The sequence below is a fragment of the Cydia amplana genome, chromosome 18 (assembly GCF_948474715.1).
Source record: "Cydia amplana chromosome 18, ilCydAmpl1.1, whole genome shotgun sequence".
NCBI lineage: Eukaryota > Metazoa > Arthropoda > Insecta > Lepidoptera > Tortricidae > Cydia > Cydia amplana.
Genome location: NC_086086.1, coordinates 9,171,069 through 9,193,468, shown reverse-complemented (window position 1 = coordinate 9,193,468; position 22,400 = coordinate 9,171,069). Strand labels below are relative to the sequence as shown.

Sequence of the window (22,400 nt, the reverse complement as noted above, 5' to 3'; positions counted from 1 at the left end):
TTATTCTATGTTGTTACACTACTAAGAAGTTTTATCATAGTTTTTATAATAGGTTGATTTACAAAAGTTTAGGGTAGTTTTAAAAGTTTCTATTTTATATCAATTAAATTGTTAAAATAATAAAAACGTGAGATTTTATGGCACGTTTTTTATTTAATATTTCTTAATCAGACTGACGAGCCCCTTCTGGAACATAAAACTCGTGCAAAAAATCTGTAGGGTTATTAAAAAACTCTTTTTTCCAGTAGGACGTAACGTTATGACATGACACTATTGACACTACTGGAAAAAACCTAGCTATACCACAGCATGTTTTCCATGTATGTGACCTATGTTCCTAATTTGACTTTCCATAATTAATTTATAACTTTTATAAGTCTCAAAAAAAAAAGATTATGCAGATAAGAACGTTTCATAATACGTAGTTCCCTGGTATAGTTCGTTTTTTTAGCATTAGAAAGAACTTGCAAGAAGGTAAGCGATCTTGACATGTCTTTTAATTGAAAAACTCTTTTTAAAAATCATAAACTATTACTTATGAAAGCAGAAAAATATAAATTATCGTATTAGATTCATAATTGTTACATATTTGCCGTAACTTATTTTTAAAATGTGTTTTTCAATTAAAAGACACATCAATATTGTTTACCTTATTTCTAATGCTAAAAAAAACGAAGTATAATGGACTTCATTCACCCTGAACTATCCGCGTAAAATTTCATCGACTAAATGGTCAAAAAACAGTTGGGTTGGGTTAGACGGTAATCAAAAAGAGCTCTCTCTTTAAGTTTATATTTATTAAAATAAACTTGAACATATGTACATACGTACCTATAACTATTACCATATACTTAATATATTGCAAGGAAACAACCTATAATACATATGCACATGATAAACGGAGATGGCACCTTTTTCGAAAATGCATTGATTCAGCCTCATAATAACTAAGACACGGAAGACAGGAATTTTTATCACATTTTATAAGCAAAGAAGTTTACAATATTGTGCCAAAGAAAATATATACAGACAGCATAATATGTATGTTAAAATGGTTTTCAAAAACCACTAAGTTTGTGCTATTTGCCAATGATCTGTTATTTTACATACGCCTACATAGAAATCAATTTTAAATTCGCGCACGAAATCATATTCGCTGCGGTTGCACCAGGCAAGATAAACAAGCACTACGATTCCTTACGGCCTGGCCACTACAGGCTTCGGTTTAGGGGCTGTTCATAAATTACGTCATCTGTTTTTGTCGATTTTTGACCCCCCCCCCCCCCCCCTAAATCATGTTTCGAATGACCCCGTTTCCTCCTACAAATGAGCAATTTATCACAATAGCAAATATATACGCAATATTTCACGGACAAAAACGCAATTTTCTTGTTTTGTCTATACTTCAAGATGGGATCTCAGTGACCTTGACGTCACGTTCACTTATCCTTTTGTGAGGGGCGTTTCGCGAGTGAAGTGCGACTGTCGGACTTTGACTATAATTTCTGACTTTTGTGTTGCTTTAATGCAATGGGTCCCATATAGACATTTGATCCTAAAAACGAACCCGATCGATTGATATCATAAATGAAAATTAGTCATGTAGCCTATTTGAAATTACGGAATTTATGAATAGCCCCTAAGGCGAAAACCATAGTTGGGAGCGAAAGGTTCGATCGCAGTGTCTCGCTCCAACCTATGGTTGTCGCCTTAGGGCGTTAGCCTTCATGCGCAAACTGTAGCCTTATCGTTTACGTTTATAGGCACAGGCACTTGCATTTTACGTAGTCTACGAGTACTTAGCGGTGAGCTTGACAAGCACGGACTTGTTCTCGACGTAGTTCCGGATGCCGTAGGGGCCGTTCTCGCGGCCGAGGCCGGACTGCTTGAAGCCGCCGAACGGCACCTGGTTGCAGAACACGTTGTAGTCGTTCACCCACACCGTGCCGGCGCGGAGGCTCTGCAAACAACACAATACATTGTACCTTTTCTCAAAAATGGACGGCAAAGTCGACGTTGCCGGTTAAAAAATAGGTCGCGAAGTGCGTAGTTTATGGTCATTCAAAAAATTGAAAAGTTAAAAACATTGCAGTCTCGATTTCGGGACTGCAATGTCGCATACAAATTTCATTATTTAACGAGTTCCAAACTTTTTAAAAGTTGAAATGGCCATATGAAATGAAGGCATGGGTCCATTGAACAGCCAAACAGATAATCAGTACTTATTATTATAATGTTGGTACCGCGACTATTTAGGTGTCTCAAATAGGTTGGCGTATTTTCAGCAGAAAAATACACTTCTATTTTTTTTTAAAGGTGGCAAAGCAAATCTTTTTAATGGTTTTACTTTTTTCTGTGAAAATTAGAACGCTGCTTCTGTAAAACATTTCTATTTCTTGCACCATTTTTGAGAAAAGCACTATATATGACTCGGCTGGAAGGCTACTTACTTGCTGGCTTCGGATTCAATTAAACGGACTCCCAAGGTCGTCCGTTTAAAACGAATCCTCAGCCAGCAAGTAGCTACTTCCGAACCTCGACAATAATGTACTATTAAACATCATTATTTGCTGATGTGAAAAGCAGTATGTGTCACATTTTTTTTTCCATTTTGGGCGTAACACATTTGAATCCCTCACTACGCTCAATATTCTATTTTAGAATCAATCCCTCGATACTCTCTGGATTCTATTATAGAATCCTTCATTTATTTTAGGATTCTACGTACGCTCACGCCGTAAATATGTCATTTCGCTCCCTTGTGACATAATCAGAATATTTTAACGTGACCCAGGTTCATAGGGGCATAGAGAAATAACAGTACCCCTAATATGGCTGTTGTTTTGTGACGACAGCTAGTCGAGCTGTAACGCGCTGGCCACGACGTTGCGCGACTGGCTTAGGCGACAACCATAGGTGGGAACGAAAGGTCCGATCGCAGTGTCTCGCTCCAAAGGTTACAGTATTGGTATAGCTACCTGTACAACATAGTTGGCGCGGTCGAGGTCCTTGGTGTAAACGGCGGCGGCGAGCCCGTACTCCGTGTTGTTTGCGCGTTCTATCACCTCGTCAACATCTGAGAAGCGCAGCACTTGCTGGACGGGCCCGAAGATCTACAAACATAACGTTAAAACGGTCAAATATACACTCCTCAGCAATTAATGGGTCAGTTTGTATGATTTTTTTAACCTTTTCGACGCCGTGTCAAACACAAAAGCTGTATCTCAAACGCCACGTCACCGAAGTGTCAAAACTGAAATTGAACTTTATGCATATGCACCTAGGTCTATGTTGCTCTGTGGTCTATACGTCTTTGGCGTTGGACCTGCGGTGCGTATATATAGGTCATTGGCGTCCAAAAGGTTAAACCTTTTAACCGCCATTGAATTTTTCATCGAGCGTTCTCGTGTCGCTGGCGGTACGAAGTTTTGTCTTATTTATGAGAACGCGGCGAAATGAGCCCGATTTTGTATGTCTTATATATCAATCTACGGCGGTTAAAAGGTTAAACAAAAGAACTTTTTCACCTCAGCAGCTCGAACAAGGGTACTTTGCTACTTAAAAACAGTGAGCAAAATCGAATTTTGCTCACTGAGTGGGACAAAATGAGCAAAATGAGATTTTGCTCACTCAGTGAGCAAAATGCGATTTTGCTCACTGTTTTTCAGTAGCAAAGTACCCTTGTAAGAGCTGCTGAGGTGAAAATTAAATTGTTGGTATATCTTAAGAAAACATGAGTGAATAGAGGTAAGTAATGAAGAAGGAATACATTTGTCGGGTTCTCTAATATGTTCTCACTGCTGAGGTGAAAAATGTTGTGTACTACACGAGATCAAAGTTATTTACATCTCGTGCGCTTTTGAGTCCCTTACTACGCTCAAGATTCTAAATTAGATTCACTCGCTACGCTCGTGAATCTATTATAGAATCTTTCGCTTGCACGGGACTCAAAATAAGCACTCGAAGAAATATCAAACTTTGATCTCTTGTTGTACAAATAACTATTCTCATCGCTGTCAAGTTCACCATCCGTAAATGTCCATCTCGCACGGTTTTCGGGTTTAACGTGGAAAACTCGCGCCATAACACATACAGACTTTCGGCGATTACTTTGTCTAATAGATTACTCGCTGATTTTATGATTTATATTATATATCTTTATTTATTTAAACTTAATTGCACAAATTAACACAAAAAGAGTACAAATGGAGGACTTAATGTCTTGAGGCATTCTCTACCAGTCAACCATTGGGCTAAACAGAGACAGTTGATCATCATGATGTGATCATCGCTGGTACCTTTTTTTATGATATAGGAGGCAAACGAGCAGATGGATCAGCTGATGGTAAGCGATCACACACGCAACACCAGAGGGGTTGTAAGTGTGTTGCCGGCCTTTAACATGGGAGTACCTGGTAGGGGACTGCGATAATCTGGATCAGGGATGTTGCGGATGCCGATTTTTTGACATCCGCGGATGCGGATGCGGATTTTTAAAGGCTCACATCCGCGGATGCGGATGCGGATGTCAAGATAGGTACATAAAAAACGTCAAATATTACATTTTAGTCATTTTTATTTAAAAAAACCGGCCAAGTGCGAGTCGGACTCGCGTTCCAAGGGTTCCGTACATTAAGTCCCACTCACGCTTGACTGCTAATTTCTAATAGGTTTTTTGGCTAATGACTAAATTACCTAGCAGTTTAGCACTTACGCCGATGCTAAGACGTTCCTGTACCGAACTGTTCCACATCCGCATCCGCATTAAATCCGCATCGATTTTATGCGGATGCGGATGTTGAAAATAATGCGGAAGTTCCGCGGTTGCGGATGCGGATATTCGCAACATCCCTGATCTGGATCTAAATCTTCTGGGTCACATACCTCAGTCTTAGCGATGTCCATGTGGTCCTGTACGTTGCTGAAGACGGTGGGCTGCACGAAGTACCCAACGTCCCCGGCGCGGGAGCCGCCCGTCTCGAGCTTGGCTCCCTGCTGTTTGCCCGTCTCTATGAGGCCCAGGATCTTGTTCTGTTGCTCGCCGTCGATCTTATAACAAAAATACTCGTCTAGTTTAACCTGTCAGATCCCAGTGGCTCCAATATGAGCCGGAATTGTATGGATTTGAGAGGTCCTGGGAAACGAGGGGTACAGGTGTCATTGTTTCTCCTTTCCCAAAATTAAGGACGCCTGAAACCTAATTGTGACTTAGAGCTTCTGGTTTAGTTTTAGCCTGTATTAAAATATGTTTTTGTAAGGCCTGGATCCGCTCCGGGTCAGTCCTGGTGCAGAGGTTGTCCGTCGCGATTCAGCGCGGTAATGCGGCGAGCGTTTTGGGCACCTTTGCGCCTGGGATGTCGCGGGGGGGGGGGGGGGGGGGGGGATTTTTGACTGACTGCTGACTGCTTTGTTTTTGACTTGTGTTTTTTTATGTGTTATGTAATTTGTAGAAATGTAGTATGTAATAAGTAATGTGAAGTTTTATATAACTAATGTAATTTTAATACTTATTTTGTAAATTAGACTTTCACTCGCTAAATTAACCAAATGTATATACAAACTGTAGTAGTTTACCTAGTCGAAGCTATTTTATGTCGATTACAGTCATGATATATAAAAACCATATAAATACGAAGGACTTTTTTAGTTGGTTTATAGATTTCAATGCAAAATGTGAATGAAATAAGTGTGTACCTGCGGTCCGTGGTCGGTCTCGTGATGGAAGGGGTCGCCGACCTTGCGCTTGGCGGCGCGCTTCGCCGCCAGCTCCACGAACTGATCGTAGATCTTGTCTTCCACAAAAGTACGGGAACCTGGGAATAAGAATAAATAAATTATAGGACATTCTTACACATATTGACCAAGTCCCACAGTAAGCTCAAGAAGGCTTGTGTTGTGAAGGCTTACGCTTATTAAAAATATAGGAAAAACAACTGCGTCAAACGCCTTTGTCTTTGGAAATGGATTCTAGATCAAAATCACAGCTGGCTTGTATGAGGCATCCGAGGCGAGGAGTTGAGGTTTTATAATTTAATTCCCACCAGCATGAATGGTCATTTACAATTTAGCAGCATATCCAGATATGGTATTTTATGAGAAAAAAGTAGGACAACAGATTAGGTTTTCCCAACATATATGTGTAATATAGATCGACGGCAAGATAGCGGCTCATCGTTAGACGAAGACGACGCAAAAACAGATAGTCCTCAGTATCCTCGGAGGAGACGTTAGCTCGAGCAGTCAGTAGATGTAGCAGCTAAAAACGCTGTTAACACATTCAGTACCGAAAACCCGACTATCGGGTACTTTATGATTTCGTTCCCAGGCCGGACGACCCGATAGTCGGGATCGTGGTACTACACCTTAATATCAAGAAATTTTTGTGGCCTGTCGCGGATGTCTTGTTTGGCTGGGTGGCAATGAATGTGTTAAACCCACTGACAATCCAACCTCTAGACTGAGCTTAGGCCAATTCTTTCATGAAACCGATGCTGCCAAAAATACGGGGGTGCGGGGGGACGAGGTGAGCGAATCCCGTGCCGTCATTGGTCCGTTCAGAGACACGGACCAATCACGGCACGGGATTGACTCGAAGATGGAGTGACGCTACCGTATGTGTGGCAGAGGGGGTAGCGCGACTATGCTATGTCTAGAGGTTGGATTGTCTGTGGTTAAACCCCTCACCGGCGGTGCAGCACTGGCCCATGTTGTAGAAGAGCGCGTGGTGCGCCTGCTCCACGGCGGCGGCGACGTGCGCGTCCGCGAAGATGATGTTGGGCGACTTGCCGCCCAGCTCCAGCGTGATGCGCTTCATCGACTCCGCCGCGCCGCGCTGGATCTTTTTGCCGACCTCCGTTGATCCTGCGAGTAATACCAAATATTAGGGCTCATTTAGACGATACGAGAACTCGCATGCGAGTTTCATTACATTGCGGTTTTTCATCGGTCGGTTGAATTCGACGTAACCGACGGTCCGCAGTGTAACTAAAATCGCATGCGAGTTCGCGCGCCGTCTAAATCAGCCCTTAGAGACACATTAAAATCGCGTTAGCCTTTTTTGTGGGCTGCTGAAAATCCGTCATACCGTACCTATCGTCGTTATACCTACAATAAATGCTAAAAGGTGATAGGTGAGTGAAAATGTGTGCAGGTTCCGGAACAAATGCAGATAAAGGATAAGTTAGTATGATGTGGAATTATGGAGCATTCAAAGGACCTAACTTATCCTTTATGAATTTCATAAGGATTTTTGGCATGTAAGTTTATTATTCTGTGCCAAATGGACTCTTAAAGCTTTGGTTGTTTAGAAATATTCTGTAAAACGATATCTTACCAGTGAAGGCTATTTTGTCGATCTTTGGATGCGCGACGATAGCGGCACCGACGTCTCCAAAGCCCGGCAGTACGTTCACCACGCCAGCGGGGAATCCGGCTTCCTGCAAAAAACTATTATTAATTTATGCTTCCAAATCGTTCAACTAAATTGCGATAAAATGTTTAAAGAACAAGTAACCAGAGAAACAAGTAGCAAGTAGCTATTCGGGCATATCAGAAGTGGGATCATAGTGACAGTTTCGGTGAATTAAATGGCATCGTCAGCGGGGTTTGCCCAGCTCGCTGAGCTCGAGCGAGCAGTAATGGAGTCCGACTTCTGCGTCAGAAGTAGGATTACGCGGTACTCTACGAGGTACTGTACCTTTCTGAGTTGTATGATTTGCTCGGCGGGTTTGAGCACGAGCGAGCAGCTGGCCCCCAGCGCAGGGCGAGGTACCACATAAGAAGTAGGATCACTAGGGCACCTTGACGAGTTGTGCGATGTACAGCGCCGTCAGCGGGGTTTGCTCAACCGGCTTGAGCACGAGTGAGCAGCCGGCCGCCAGCGCGGGGCGAACTTCCACATCAGAGTGGGATCACCACAGTACCTTGACGAGTTGTGCGATGTACAGCGCCGTCAGCGGGGTTTGTTCAGCGGGCTTGAGCACGAGCGAGCATCCGGCCGCCAGCGCCGGGCCGAGCTTCCACATCAGAGTGGGATCACCACAGTACCTTGACGAGTTGTGCGATGTACAGCGCCGTCAGCGGGGTTTGCTCAACCGGCTTGAGCACGAGTGAGCAGCCGGCCGCCAGCGCGGGGCGAACTTCCACATCAGAGTGGGATCACCACAGTACCTTGACGAGTTGTGCGATGTACAGCGCCGTCAGCGGGGTTTGTTCAGCGGGCTTGAGCACGAGCGAGCATCCGGCCGCCAGCGCCGGGCCGAGCTTCCACATCAGAGTGGGATCACCACAGTACCTTGACGAGTTGTGCGATGTACAGCGCCGTCAGCGGGGTTTGTTCAGCGGGCTTGAGCACGAGCGAGCATCCGGCCGCCAGCGCCGGGCCGAGCTTCCACATCAGAGTGGGATCACCACAGTACCTTGACGAGTTGTGCGATGTACAGCGCCGTCAGCGGGGTTTGTTCAGCGGGCTTGAGCACGAGCGAGCATCCGGCCGCCAGCGCCGGGCCGAGCTTCCACATCAGAGTGGGATCACCACAGTACCTTGACGAGTTGTGCGATGTACAGCGCCGTCAGCGGGGTTTGTTCAGCGGGCTTGAGCACGAGCGAGCATCCGGCCGCCAGCGCCGGGCCGAGCTTCCACATCAGAGTGGGATCACCACAGTACCTTGACGAGTTGTGCGATGTACAGCGCCGTCAGCGGGGTTTGTTCAGCGGGCTTGAGCACGAGCGAGCATCCGGCCGCCAGCGCCGGGCCGAGCTTCCACATCAGAGTGGGATCACCACAGTACCTTGACGAGTTGTGCGATGTACAGCGCCGTCAGCGGGGTTTGTTCAGCGGGCTTGAGCACGAGCGAGCATCCGGCCGCCAGCGCCGGGCCGAGCTTCCACATCAGAGTGGGATCACCACAGTACCTTGACGAGTTGTGCGATGTACAGCGCCGTCAGCGGGGTTTGTTCAGCGGGCTTGAGCACGAGCGAGCATCCGGCCGCCAGCGCCGGGCCGAGCTTCCACATCAGAGTGGGATCACCACAGTACCTTGACGAGTTGTGCGATGTACAGCGCCGTCAGCGGGGTTTGTTCAGCGGGCTTGAGCACGAGCGAGCATCCGGCCGCCAGCGCCGGGCCGAGCTTCCACATCAGAGTGGGATCACCACAGTACCTTGACGAGTTGTGCGATGTACAGCGCCGTCAGCGGGGTTTGTTCAGCGGGCTTGAGCACGAGCGAGCATCCGGCCGCCAGCGCCGGGCCGAGCTTCCACATCAGAGTGGGATCACCACAGTACCTTGACGAGTTGTGCGATGTACAGCGCCGTCAGCGGGGTTTGTTCAGCGGGCTTGAGCACGAGCGAGCATCCGGCCGCCAGCGCCGGGCCGAGCTTCCACATCAGAGTGGGATCACCACAGTACCTTGACGAGTTGTGCGATGTACAGCGCCGTCAGCGGGGTTTGTTCAGCGGGCTTGAGCACGAGCGAGCATCCGGCCGCCAGCGCCGGGCCGAGCTTCCACATCAGAGTGGGATCACCACAGTACCTTGACGAGTTGTGCGATGTACAGCGCCGTCAGCGGGGTTTGTTCAGCGGGCTTGAGCACGAGCGAGCATCCGGCCGCCAGCGCCGGGCCGAGCTTCCACATCAGAGTGGGATCACCACAGTACCTTGACGAGTTGTGCGATGTACAGCGCCGTCAGCGGGGTTTGTTCAGCGGGCTTGAGCACGAGCGAGCATCCGGCCGCCAGCGCCGGGCCGAGCTTCCACATCAGAGTGGGATCACCACAGTACCTTGACGAGTTGTGCGATGTACAGCGCCGTCAGCGGGGTTTGTTCAGCGGGCTTGAGCACGAGCGAGCATCCGGCCGCCAGCGCCGGGCCGAGCTTCCACATCAGAGTGGGATCACCACAGTACCTTGACGAGTTGTGCGATGTACAGCGCCGTCAGCGGGGTTTGTTCAGCGGGCTTGAGCACGAGCGAGCATCCGGCCGCCAGCGCCGGGCCGAGCTTCCACATCAGAGTGGGATCACCACAGTACCTTGACGAGTTGTGCGATGTACAGCGCCGTCAGCGGGGTTTGTTCAGCGGGCTTGAGCACGAGCGAGCATCCGGCCGCCAGCGCCGGGCCGAGCTTCCACATCAGAGTGGGATCACCACAGTACCTTGACGAGTTGTGCGATGTACAGCGCCGTCAGCGGGGTTTGTTCAGCGGGCTTGAGCACGAGCGAGCATCCGGCCGCCAGCGCCGGGCCGAGCTTCCACATCAGAGTGGGATCACCACAGTACCTTGACGAGTTGTGCGATGTACAGCGCCGTCAGCGGGGTTTGTTCAGCGGGCTTGAGCACGAGCGAGCATCCGGCCGCCAGCGCCGGGCCGAGCTTCCACATCAGAGTGGGATCACCACAGTACCTTGACGAGTTGTGCGATGTACAGCGCCGTCAGCGGGGTTTGCTCAGCGGGCTTGAGCACGAGCGAGCAGCCGGCCGCCAGCGCCGGGCCGAGCTTCCACGCCGCCATCAGTAGGGGGAAGTTCCACGGGATGATCTGACCGCATACTCCTGATGATCACAATTGTTTATTCAATCAAGAGTAAATTACAGATAACATTATAGTATTTAGTACCTCTTTTTAAGCAAATTATTACCCGTGTTAAGATAGACTTAGACTGTATTATTTTGTGAAATTATTAAAATTATTTAATGACGACATAGCAAAAATAAAGTTAAGATACCTACTTCAAAAGTTATGTTTTGGTTTTACTAGCACATAAACAACTACCTAATAGTAGGTACTTGTTTACTAAAGATAACTACCAACTTAGATCTAGCTAGACTAGTAAAGAGGAACTAGAAATGAATGCGGCGACATCGCGTGCAAAATGTTATTACTAGGTTTTACCACGCTCATTGTATCATCAGACGCTACATATATGTATGGCAACTATAACAAATACTACCTAATGAGAGTTTGGTCTTGGATGTGTATTCAACTATACTGCAATCGATTGCTAAATATTTACACAAACTTAAGAACCCCATAAAAAAGTTATATATACACGATTCGCGTGACTTTAAAGACATAATATGAAAAGTCATAATCGTTAAATCTGTTGTAGACATTATATTATGTATGAAAGCATAGGTAGGTATATCCTGCTCAACGTATATTATCTATGAAAATAACAACGATAACTTGAAAGTAAGATTTAGAAATTAAATTAAAAACCACGACAACTAATTAAAAACAAGCAACAACGGTTGCACTCCGGGAGTGCCGATAGAAGTGAAAACTCACCTCTCTATGTTACCGACGCCCGGTAACATACGTTTAGCGGAGGTATTCTATTTATTTATTATACATTATTATCATTCTCAAATAAGATCACACTTTTTCATTGACATGTTTATTTACATACTGCCATGACAACGTCAAATTATTTGAACATATAGGTAAAGAGTCTTGAAAAGGAGTCAGCAACATAAATGTCAAATAACATTGAATTTTTCTTTATTGATTTAAATGCCATCTAAATTATGAGTGGCCATCTAAACCTTACGCCCCTTACGGTCACGTGATCGCCTTACGCCCCTTACGGTCACGTGATCGCCTTACGCTCCTTACGGTCACGCGTGATCGCCTTACGCTGTCTCGAGTTTATCATTTTTTCCCCACCTCAAAAAGTGCCCAGCGCTGCTAAAGAAGTTTTCACTTCAAAAACCGCATCGACATCGGCCTATTCGTTGGGAGAGCTACGATTCCATAGACAGACAGACAGACATTGGCGTCAAACATAAAACACCACTCGTTGTGCCTCAGCGGTTAAAAATAGGCAAGTAATAAGTTATCCATTTCCTTATGCTGCATTACCGTGCCAGACCTTTAGCTGACCTATCGCTCGAGATTGCAAAACAGTTAATATAAATTGTTATCTAATATTATTGCAAACTCATGCTGATAATTTCACATAAAGGCCGAGCCACACCGATGGCGTGTGCAGCAATATGTCACTGTAAGCGTGGTGGCCTAACCGCTAATATCGAAAAATTTACATCGTTGTCTGCCTTTCTATCGCTGTAATTTGTAAGAGCGGTAAAGAGGCAGGTAAATTGGCGGTACGCCCTCGGCACGCCTTTCACACTGGGTTACGTGCAAGTTCAGGTATATGTTTACGGCATACGTGCTGCACACGCAACGCTGCCGCACACTGCACTGCAGCTCTGTAGCGGCAATACACAATACTCTACACAATTATTCGACAGTAGTACTTGTTTGAAATACCTAAAGATATGTTATTCCTTATCTCTTCAGTTGGATAAACATACATTACATAATCACATTATGTGTTCAGACCAAACAAAAAAAGATCGGTGCGCTATCTGTGGTATCTACCTATCCAAGTTTAGCTTCTGAATCCCTATACCTACATGTTTCCTTCTAGTTCTAGTTTAGATGTAATATTCAATTTATTGTATTTTTGATGAAAAAAGGAGACTGGTACTCATACATATACAGAAATCACAGATATGGAACACAAGGACATCATTTGAACATTAATAATTTTTAAATTATATTATAGTTTATTAAAAAAGGTAATTTAAATTAATATTAACTTGTTCTTTTGTAGCCTCAAATGTTTGCGGTAAACCACAAGATAAGCACACATAAAACTGCATAATAAAATACCGTACCCAAGTTTAACCGTTCTGATTCACGAGACAAAGTGATAGCGTAAATGTTACCATCCTGAATTACATCGTGTTGAACATTGTAAGTAAAGGGGCCCACAGATTACCTGTCCTCCGGACGATACGAGTATCAGTCTGTCAGTTCTTCGGAGCTGTCGCCTTTTGCGTTTAACTGACAGGCTGATATCGTCCGGCGAACTGGTAATCTGTGGGCCCCTTAAAACTTGGCCGTTCGCCGTGAGGATGGGCCAGTGTTTTTTCAGCCAAGTCGAGTAGCAACGAAGGTTTTTAATGGTTAAGCTGTCGTCAACCTACATAAGTAACTGATATCTTGCACCATAGACAGGAATCCTCTAGACGGAGTTTTCAATTCATGAAACCGATGCTGCCAAAAATACTGGGGTGCGGGGGACGAGGTGAGCGAATCCCGTGCCGTGATTGGTCCGTTCAAAGACACGCACCAATCACGGCACGCGATTCTGACACTTGACTCGAAGATGGAGTAAAACTACCGTATATTTGTGGCAGAGGGGGTAGCGTTACTATGCTCAGTCTAGAGCAGGGATCGGATACCGGTATTTTTTGTATGGGAACGGAAACGGTATTTTTTCGTTCTTTGCTAATTACTTCATTTCTAATTGGGCAATCTAATAAAACGAAGTCGTAACCTACAAACACAACTGAGTGCTACATTTCGAGTATAAAATAATTCGAAAAATATGGTTATTTCTATGTTTTTGCAAAAAACCGGTTCCGATCCCTGGTCTAGAGGATGTCTTGTCCGTGTCTTGCACTTACCGACAGGTTCGGGACGGGTGTACGCGAAGTAGTTTCCATCGGCGGGCAGAGTGTACCCGTGGTTCTTGTCGGCCCAGCCGGCGTAGTACCGCAGGCTCTTGACCACCGCCGCCAGATCGTGGAAGTAGCTCGCTTGGTACGGTTTGCCGTTGTCGAGCGTTTCCAAACTCTGCGGGGTGAGAATAGGAGTCGGTTTTCTGCGTTTGAATTGCCGCGATGGTACTAGTTCAGCGGTGTCACTCACGTATTTGAGCCAATCGTGCAGTCTTACGCAACTAGTGACCAATCGCCACGCCGAACTCGTCTACCAATCGCGTTGTAGCGGTGTCACACCGCTGTACTGGCCCCATTCATGCCCCTTGCCCCACTCTTATTGCCCGTAAGGCCAGTCCTGAGATATACGTCAATGCGCTCAGAGTATGCGTTCCTTAGACTACACTTGGATATGGAGCATCAACTTCTAAGAGTCGAATGTACGGTAAATCAGGAGTAGGTATCTAACTAGCTCAATTATCATACAGCCCGCGAATTATTTATTACAGAGTTTACAGACCTTGATCGATAAGTCGTTTTATAAACAGCTATATACCAAACGCAGATAGGTAATGTATATCATCATATCATTGATTCGAATTCTTCTAGACGCAGAAATGTGAAGATGTAGGTAAATGATCATAAACGCAGTCTATACGTTAACGTTTACGTTTTAAAAATGTAGTCTTGCCAATCTGTACTGACTAGACGGTTAGACCGGTCCGACCTGTGCCTGGGTGATTCTCCATTGCTATTTTAGTCGAAATTAAACTTTCGTGAGACATATTTTAAACTGTTTAGACGACAACGGTTTCACTCACTTGAATTTTTAGTCGCTATTGGCGACATGTTTCGGGCCCGTCGGGTGCTATTTTGGTGTTTCAGATACTATGCACTCCTAGCTTCAATAAAAGAACAGAAATAAAAATAGAATTGAGATCCGCCCAATACATATGTACCCAATTAGGTATTGACGGTAATCGGACCGTAGACGCCTCGATTATTAGGGAAATATCGGAAATCTAAGCGTTATGTTTTTTAAGAATCACCCGGCTATTGTAAAAACGGACACTCGACGAGTCTAACAACTTTTCATAACTAGTTTTGCATAGGAAAAGATAATACCTAAACATTACGTATCTTCGACCCCATATAATATATTACCGCCTCGGGTTTACATTATTTGATAGATATAGATAAAATCATAGATTATAGTTTTTATTCATCACACAAGTTAATAGATATATTTACATATATACATACATCATACATCATATCTATGTATAGATAATATTACTGTTGTTAATTAGGGGTCATCCATTAATTACATCTCACGTTTAGGGGTGGCGGAGGGGGTCAAGAAAATGGAGGGGGGAGTCATTAACTTTGTGACGTCACTTTAACTTATTTAAATTATTTAATTCGCTGTTAGTACAGTTAAACAACAAGTTTTTGGAACGATAATCATTTTTATTATTTAAATTTTCTTTCCTGATCAGTTTTGGGTTATAAAATTACTTTTTCAAAATATTTTGATATATAATAGGTACAACCTACTTAATTCGATTTCCCGATTTCGTTGAAAAAATGTGACGTCACGCCAGGGGGAGAGGGTTTTGCCAAATGTGACCAAGTGTGACAATGAGAGGGGGAGGGGTAAAAAACCTAGAAATTCGTGTGATGTAATTAATGGATAACCCCTTACCTCTAGTCTAGGGTCAATGTGGAAAACGCGGGCCAGCCAACTAACAACACTATAAATGGCCATCTGTAGAACTACTGTATTTGCAATAAGTTTTGAGAATTGTCAGTAAACAGTATGGATGAACGATTGTATCTACGGGCTACGCTACGCAACGGCCAATCAATCCGGTAATCCCAAGAGCAAACGCCGCTTAGCATGACTTGCATTGTCGCGCGCGACTTCCAAACTTGACGCGTGACAACGCAATACATGCCAAGGGGTCAGATACAGACCTAGATTCAGCAATGGTATAGGCATAGTATAGGTACAGTCGGCCAAAAATGTGGTCTACCACCCGGTTGAGGTTCGTTTGAACGTCATGAAACAACAAGGTCGATTTCCCCTTGCAATAATATTATGTCAGTGACAATTGTCAACCTTAGCGATCGTTAGATCTCGCAGAAACTTTTGTCAAAACTGGTAGACGACTTTCTTGGCCCACTGTACCTATAATTTGGTAGAAATAGACTTACAGCGAGGTAAGTGGAGTCGCGCTCCACCAAACTAGCGAGCTTGTTGATCAGCAACCCGCGCTGGGAGGCGTCCATTCTCCGCCATGGAGACCCGAGCCTGTGAACAATTTAGGTATTATTTATCAACCGTATTTATTTAGTATCTTCTTTTTGACATAGAATAGAATGTCTGGTTGTGCCGTAAAAGGGCCGCGTAAAAGACCACCTATGCGTTGGTCGTTGGACTGAACAATTCAAATCTGCTTTAAGCGGACCCTTGAACAAGTTTGCCAAGCTATTCAAAATTACAAATTCAATAAAGTTTGGGCAACTGAAATTTTGTTTAAGTAATATGTGTTACTAATGTAGAGCCACAGCATCCAAAAAATTAAAAACCCAACATTGCTGGGGACCGAATCACTAAGCTTATGGAACAGTCTGTCTGGCTGTCCGTCGTGAACTGATCTTATTTTGTCGTGTCATTTTCATGTCTAATTTTGAATTCAAATGTCCATAGTTCCAAATATGTATGTCAGTCAGCCAGTCAGTCAGTTGGTCCATATCAGGTCGCCACAACACTTATCCTGGCATTGCCTTTCGTTATTTGATGTGACCAGTAGCTCCTCTAGTGCTAGCCTATCACTCGAACTCACTTGAAAGCCTCATTAGCGGCCTGCACTGCCTGCTCCACATCAGCCTGGCCCGCCTGCTGGATGTCCGCAATGACCTTGCCATTGGCCGGATTTACCGTCTGGAAGGTCTTCCCGTCTGATGACTTCACCCACTCATTGTTGATGAAGAGCTGAAATAATATAACTTATTGACCTTATTGTATACATGAAGGTATGAAAAAAAATATATAAACCATTGTGTCATTGAGATATGTTTGTACTTATAAACCTACCTACCTAATGATCTGTATGATGCAAATCACATTTATTATAAAACGCATAAATTTTATGTAAATGTGAAGGATGATTAAACAGTTATGATAAAAATGTATCTAAAATAATCTAACTGAATAAAAGGGTCATACAATTTCAAATCAAAATTTGTCACTCCTGTGAACAATAGTTAACAGTGTGAATGTGTATTTTATCACACATCACACAGGTTCATAGAAAAAAAAGTATACTTTTATTGTAGTAGTAGTATTCAAGTTCGAGTTACAGAAACAAATTAATACAGGCTTCGTCACACAGGCGCGTTTTCCGGGCGCGGCGTGAGCATTTTATATGTAAAAACAGCGCGCCCCGCTCACGCCGCGCCCGAAAAACGCGCCTGTGTGACGAAGCCTTTAGGTATTGGACATATGGAATCAAGAATTAGAAATTCATCAAGATTTACAAGTAAGTGCTTACTTGAAATTGATAACATTGCAATTATAAATCTAATTATAACATTTAGATAAGCTACAAGACAACAAGTTAATATTTATAAATTTGCTAAGTGTATAAAATAAACATGCGTTTGAATTACTTATTATAGGTAGTTATTATTAGCAGTTACCATTACCCACCATTACCACTCTTAAGCTTTATGCTTGGCAAAAACGAAGTAACCTTGAAACATTTCGTTTGTTATTCGTAAAGTTTAGTGGAATGTGAGTTCATGTTCATAACACATGATTAAAAATTAAAAATTAAAAAAAAAAATTAAAATTATTTATTTGGTAGCATACAATTTTTCATAATTGGGCTGGTACCTCTTTTTAAGTATTGTAAATACTTGTATTAAGAGAATACCGCTCTTCCACTGTTGGTAACTTACAGTTAGTTTTTTATTTTATTTTATTATGCTATTAACATTAGATAACAAGCAATTACAATTAAACATTAGAATTAGAATTACAAAAACAGTAGGTGTCATGCCAAATATTGATATTAAACTAAAAACTAAAAACTGTATATGCAACAATAGGTACAATTCCAGTTATTTTCTGAACAGTAGTCCAGCGACTAGTGTACGAAATAGGTAAGTACTTAATAATAATGGTAAGAATATTTTATATAATAAATATGTGCGCGCGGGCGCGGGCGTATGTGTATGTGTGTGTGTGTGTGTGTGTGTGTGTTTGATTGTGTATGTGTGAGTGAATGAATTAAATACGATTACATTAGTTTCTAGATATTATTTTCTCTATGTCATTATAAGTTTTATATTTTAGCCATTTTATTATTTTATTTTTACACTCGAAATTGGAAGAGGAATAAATATCAATATGTTTATTTAAGAAGTTATATAGGTAGGCAGATTGTGTAGTTTGTTGCCTCCTAGCAAATGCAGTTTTTACTGTCGGAATGATCAAAACATCGCTATTTTTTCTGCGTGAGATTTTTGTGTCTGGCTTATAATTGGTATTTTTATGAGTTTTTAGTGTGAGCTGAAGTATGTAGAGTTTTCGTACAGACAATTGGTCACAGATAATATATAGGTCGCTAGTAGGGAATGTGTAGGGTTTGAACAACATAACTTTTAGGAGTGCTCTTTGAGCCCTTTCAAGCTCTAGGAACTTAGTTTTGGTAGCACCGCCCCAAACGGTAATGCAGTAAGCGAGTACTGATTGCGCTAGTGATACATAGATTTGATTTAGGAGTGTTTTAGTGGCTACATGTCTAAGGTTTTTAAAGGTCCAGATAAGTTTACGGGTTCTTGCCATAATGCTTTCAGTGTGTGCATGCCAAGTCAAACGCTGATCAACCATAACACCCAGATATTTTGTACTTTCTACTTTTGTTATAATTGGACAGGAACATTTAGTTTGTGTAGGATTTTCGCAAGTGTGGATCCTTATCGAGAATTGAGAGTCCGGCTGTGTACGTGTATAATTTGAGAAGGCGATATAGTTAGTCTTAGATAATAATATCAATTTCCGTATTAGTAAATTTAAACTTACTCCGGTGTAGAGAATTTCTGGGTTGTTATGAGGTGCCGGTGCAGCAGCTGTGCCGAATTTCGCTTTTTGCGATACAACTTTACTAATATTTCGCAACATGATATTTTGATACCTATTTCCTTTCCAACAAGAAGCACGCGAATCAAAGAAGCCGGCCGGCGACTGATTGATCAGATGAATGCAAACTCAAAACTGAATGAAGAATGGTCTGATCTGAATGCAAAAGAGAATAAAATAACCACTACGTTTTAAGAGGCGGGACTCCCATACTAGCGAATGGAATCAGTTTCCATGGCAAATCAATACCAACATGTACAACATGTGCGCCAATGAACTGTCAAATCAAAGAACAATAATAACATAACAGTCTTAAATAGTGTAGTATGCATTGTATGCTATACGCTTGCGTTTTTTATCGATATCGATAAAATGGAGAGCGTTTAAATATAGGCTCATGATAACAATTTTCGTAATTGAAATTAGGTTCATAATAGCCATAACAGACTACCGCACCGCACCGCGACCTTGGAGCGGTCAAAATATCTCTTTCTCGCTCTAATTTATAGCTACGTCCTTAAATCTTAACCGCACCAAGGTCGCGATGCGGTGTGGTAGTCTGTTATGGATTTAAAAGTCGTATGATGTATAGGTGACTGAAGAATTTTTAAATGGATTGATGGTAGATCATTTTCCACTAAAAATATTCGTAGAATTATAACGGTCGTATTGCATGCTCCTATTGCTACTTGTCTCAAAATTCTACTTATTTTATCTAATTATTTACACGGATATACAAACAAGCCTGCACTTATCGATAATAAGAGTCTAAGAGTAGGTACACAATGAAAATGGATATGAAATACACCATGGATTCGCAATAAAGAATTCTATTTTATTCTAAATATGAAACTTTCTTCAGTTTTAAAGCCCGCTGGACCGAAATATGGCTAAAAGTATATAGCTGGTCAACCAAATCTTGTCAGTAAAAAAAGGCGCGAAATAGGCTACATGACTAATTTTTTTTATGGTATCAATCGATCGAGCCGGTCTACCTAGCTTTATTTGACGTTCATAAGCGCATTGTAATTATGCCTACTTGAATAAACTATCTTTTATCTTATCTTTATCTTATCGAGTTTGTTTTTAGGATCAAATGTCTATATGGGACCCATTGCATTAAAGTAACACAAAAGTCAGAAATTGTAGTCAAAGTCCGACAGTCACACTTCATTCGCGAAACGCCCTATACAAAACGGCCTGAGGCCGTGACGTCATCGCCCTTTTTTTAGTATGGACAAAACAAGAAAATTGCGTTTTTGTCGGTGAAATATTGCGTTTATGTATATAGTTGCTATACAATATTTTTTTTGTATGAAATGTAAGGAATCGAATGGTACCCTTCTTCTTCTTCTTCTTCTACCCTTCTTTTATCGTTTTTGGAAGTTAAAAAAAACTTAAATTTTGAAACTTTCAGGTCCTGTAATTTTGTAATTTTTCAATATTTTATTTTAATATGCACATTATTGTGATAAATTGCTCGTTTGCTATCTATTTTACTAGATTTTGTTATAAAATTCAACATCAGTCATCATCCCTATTCAAATTTTCTATGGGACGATATCCCTTCATGCCTACATTTTTCAAATTTGCCGCCTACTTGCTTTGCTTTTCTACTGTCAAGATCTGGTTGACGAAGTATATAAAGCAATACGCAATACTTACCGGCATTCACCCATGGAAAATTTCACCATAAATATCCTTATAGTACGATTTTCACGACTAACCCTATTCCTACATTTGCACATGTTATAAACCGTTATTTCGGTGGCATTTCACCAAAATGCATTCATATTTATCACGTTTCACTCCTTTACAAAACAATGAAAACTAATCTAAATAGAAATCACCAATGACCAATTTCCTTTAAAATTTGACGATGCGTGTTGCGGATGACATATGTGAAAATATGCATTTATTTTGACGAAACCTGAGGTGGATGAGCTTTCTGTATGATGACGAAGCCTGCGCTGTGAATAGAAATCTAAATACATATATGAACAAAACAAACAAAAAAGCAAATCAACAGTTGACTCGACGTGGACTTGACAGCTAAACAGCACTGACGTTATGTTTTGTTTGGTTGGCAATGACTTGCCATGCAAACTTATTACAAAAGTTTTTTTCTTAATAGTTGCGTACGGTGTTCGACATGCAACAGATAAGACAAGTAAGACAACTGTCAGTGTCAATGTCAACTTTAGTAAAACTCGTGGTGTGTCGTTTGCAGAGTTTATTATATTTTGTTTGTTAATTTTTGATTAGGTACATCTAATCATATTAAAGTTTGACCCACATTTAATTATACTTCAGCTCTTTATTAAAACCGCGATTATTATTGAACATGAAGCACCTAAAAGCCTATATAATATTGGCACTATTCTCCGACATTCATTATTCGTGAATTTCTTTGGACAATTTCATGTTTATAACCTAAAGGTCTTAAAGCTTTAAGCATGGAAGAAGAAGATGTATGGGAAGACCTCTCTAATATACCTGCAGATCCACCACATATGCGTGAATTATGTCAAAATTGCAAGTAAGCATAACATTTTCTAACTGGAGTCTCAACGAAGCTTGTTGTTTATTCTTTACTTATTTTATAATAGAGTAAGATCAATGTGAAGACCGCCAACAAGCTCTTGCGTTTGTACACATGTGGGTAAAGCACTCCACTCCACTTATAGAATTTGAGTATTTAAAGCAAAATAATAAAGCTCTTCCATTCTGGCTGAGCAACAAACTTATGCAAATACAAGAGGTTCTTACCTACGACGGGCTTTCCAGCAATACATTTTATATCTTGTCTTCGCCACATTGACCTTAAACTGTGTTGTTTGAATTTCAGGAGGCCAGAAGTAGTGTGTTGGTGTGCAGCCCTTCCCCCTGAGAGGTTACAACCACGCAGCAACATCATTCTCCTGCAGCACCCTGCCGAGGAGAAACGCTGCCTCCGGACCGCCCCCATGCTCCAGCTGGGTTTAGCAGAAAACAAGTGCCTTATCTTCAAAGGAAAAAAGTTCCCACAACCAAGACATGACAACTTGGAAAACATCCTAACTCAACCTAATACAATATTACTCTATCCTAGCAAAACTGCTATTGATATAAATGACTTAGTTAATGAGAATGATTCATACAATCTTGTCCTGTTAGATGGTACCTGGCCCCAAGCTAAGGCTATCTATGCCTCCAGTCCTATTTTACATAATATAAGGCAGGTTAAATTAATAACTAGTACAGTAAGTAGCTATATTATAAGAACGCAACCAACTGAAGGTTGTTTGAGTACACTGGAAACAGCAGCAGAGGCTTTGTCTCAATTGGAGAAGGATCCAAAATACAGAGATCAACTAGTACAACCTTTACATAAGCTGTGCCAATACCAGTTGGACAATGGCGCTGTTACTCACCAGTCAAAGGAGTTTCTATTGAAAACTAGAACATATCCTAAGTTGATAGGAAAACGATTATCTAGGCTATTAAGGTCTACAAATGATACTGTTCTAAATTTAGATTAAGTATTACTATAAATATTACTTTTATAAGTGTTTCATATGATATGATGGATAAATAAATAAAGTTAATCAGATTTTTTTTCTCTATAATTTTGCTTAATTATATTCAATCCTAGGATGATGTGCAAGACATATTACGTTGTATTGCTGTTGTGAGTGACATGTGTCAAATAATGCAAATAGGAATAATCGGAGTCACAAACTACTTACATCGGAGTATACTAA

General features: G+C 42.2%; 2 protein-coding genes across 2 annotated transcripts; one reads left to right on the top strand and one right to left on the bottom strand.

Moving 5' to 3' along the window:
- Positions 1-1,789: 1,789 nt before the first annotated feature.
- On the bottom strand, positions 1,790-18,702 carry LOC134656503 (aldehyde dehydrogenase, mitochondrial). Its single transcript, XM_063512063.1, has 11 exons — positions 18,601-18,702; positions 16,358-16,506; positions 15,726-15,822; positions 13,476-13,644; positions 10,402-10,550; positions 7,334-7,436; positions 6,685-6,861; positions 5,695-5,813; positions 4,885-5,049; positions 2,979-3,113; positions 1,790-1,960 (listed from the first exon to the last, which is right to left on the bottom strand). Exons 1-11 carry the CDS (start codon positions 18,697-18,699, stop codon positions 1,790-1,792), a joined length of 1,533 nt encoding a protein of 510 aa, XP_063368133.1. The 5' UTR covers positions 18,700-18,702.
- A 2,170-nt stretch (positions 18,703-20,872) lies between these two features.
- On the top strand, positions 20,873-22,212 carry LOC134656564 (tRNA-uridine aminocarboxypropyltransferase 2). The gene is made up of 2 exons (XM_063512121.1): positions 20,873-21,196; positions 21,506-22,212. The coding sequence occupies exons 1-2, from the start codon at positions 21,114-21,116 to the stop codon at positions 22,176-22,178; spliced, it is 756 nt and encodes a 251-aa protein (XP_063368191.1). The 5' UTR covers positions 20,873-21,113; the 3' UTR covers positions 22,179-22,212.
- The last annotated feature ends 188 nt before the right edge of the window (positions 22,213-22,400 follow it).

Excerpts from the sequence above, each read along its gene's own strand:
- LOC134656503 (XM_063512063.1), bottom strand. The coding sequence starts at position 18,699 with ATGTTGCGAAATATTAGTAAAGTTGTATCGCAAAAAGCGAAATTCGGC. Across the intron at positions 16,507-18,600 it reads CAGAAATTCTCTACACCGGA|CTCTTCATCAACAATGAGTG; the intron begins GTAAGTTTAAAT and ends ATATTATTTCAG. Across the intron at positions 5,050-5,694 it reads AGACCGACCACGGACCGCAG|ATCGACGGCGAGCAACAGAA; the intron begins GTACACACTTAT and ends TTTTGTTATAAG.
- LOC134656564 (XM_063512121.1), top strand. The coding sequence starts at position 21,114 with ATGGAAGAAGAAGATGTATGGGAAGACCTCTCTAATATACCTGCAGAT. Across the intron at positions 21,197-21,505 it reads GAATTATGTCAAAATTGCAA|GAGGCCAGAAGTAGTGTGTT; the intron begins GTAAGCATAACA and ends TTTGAATTTCAG.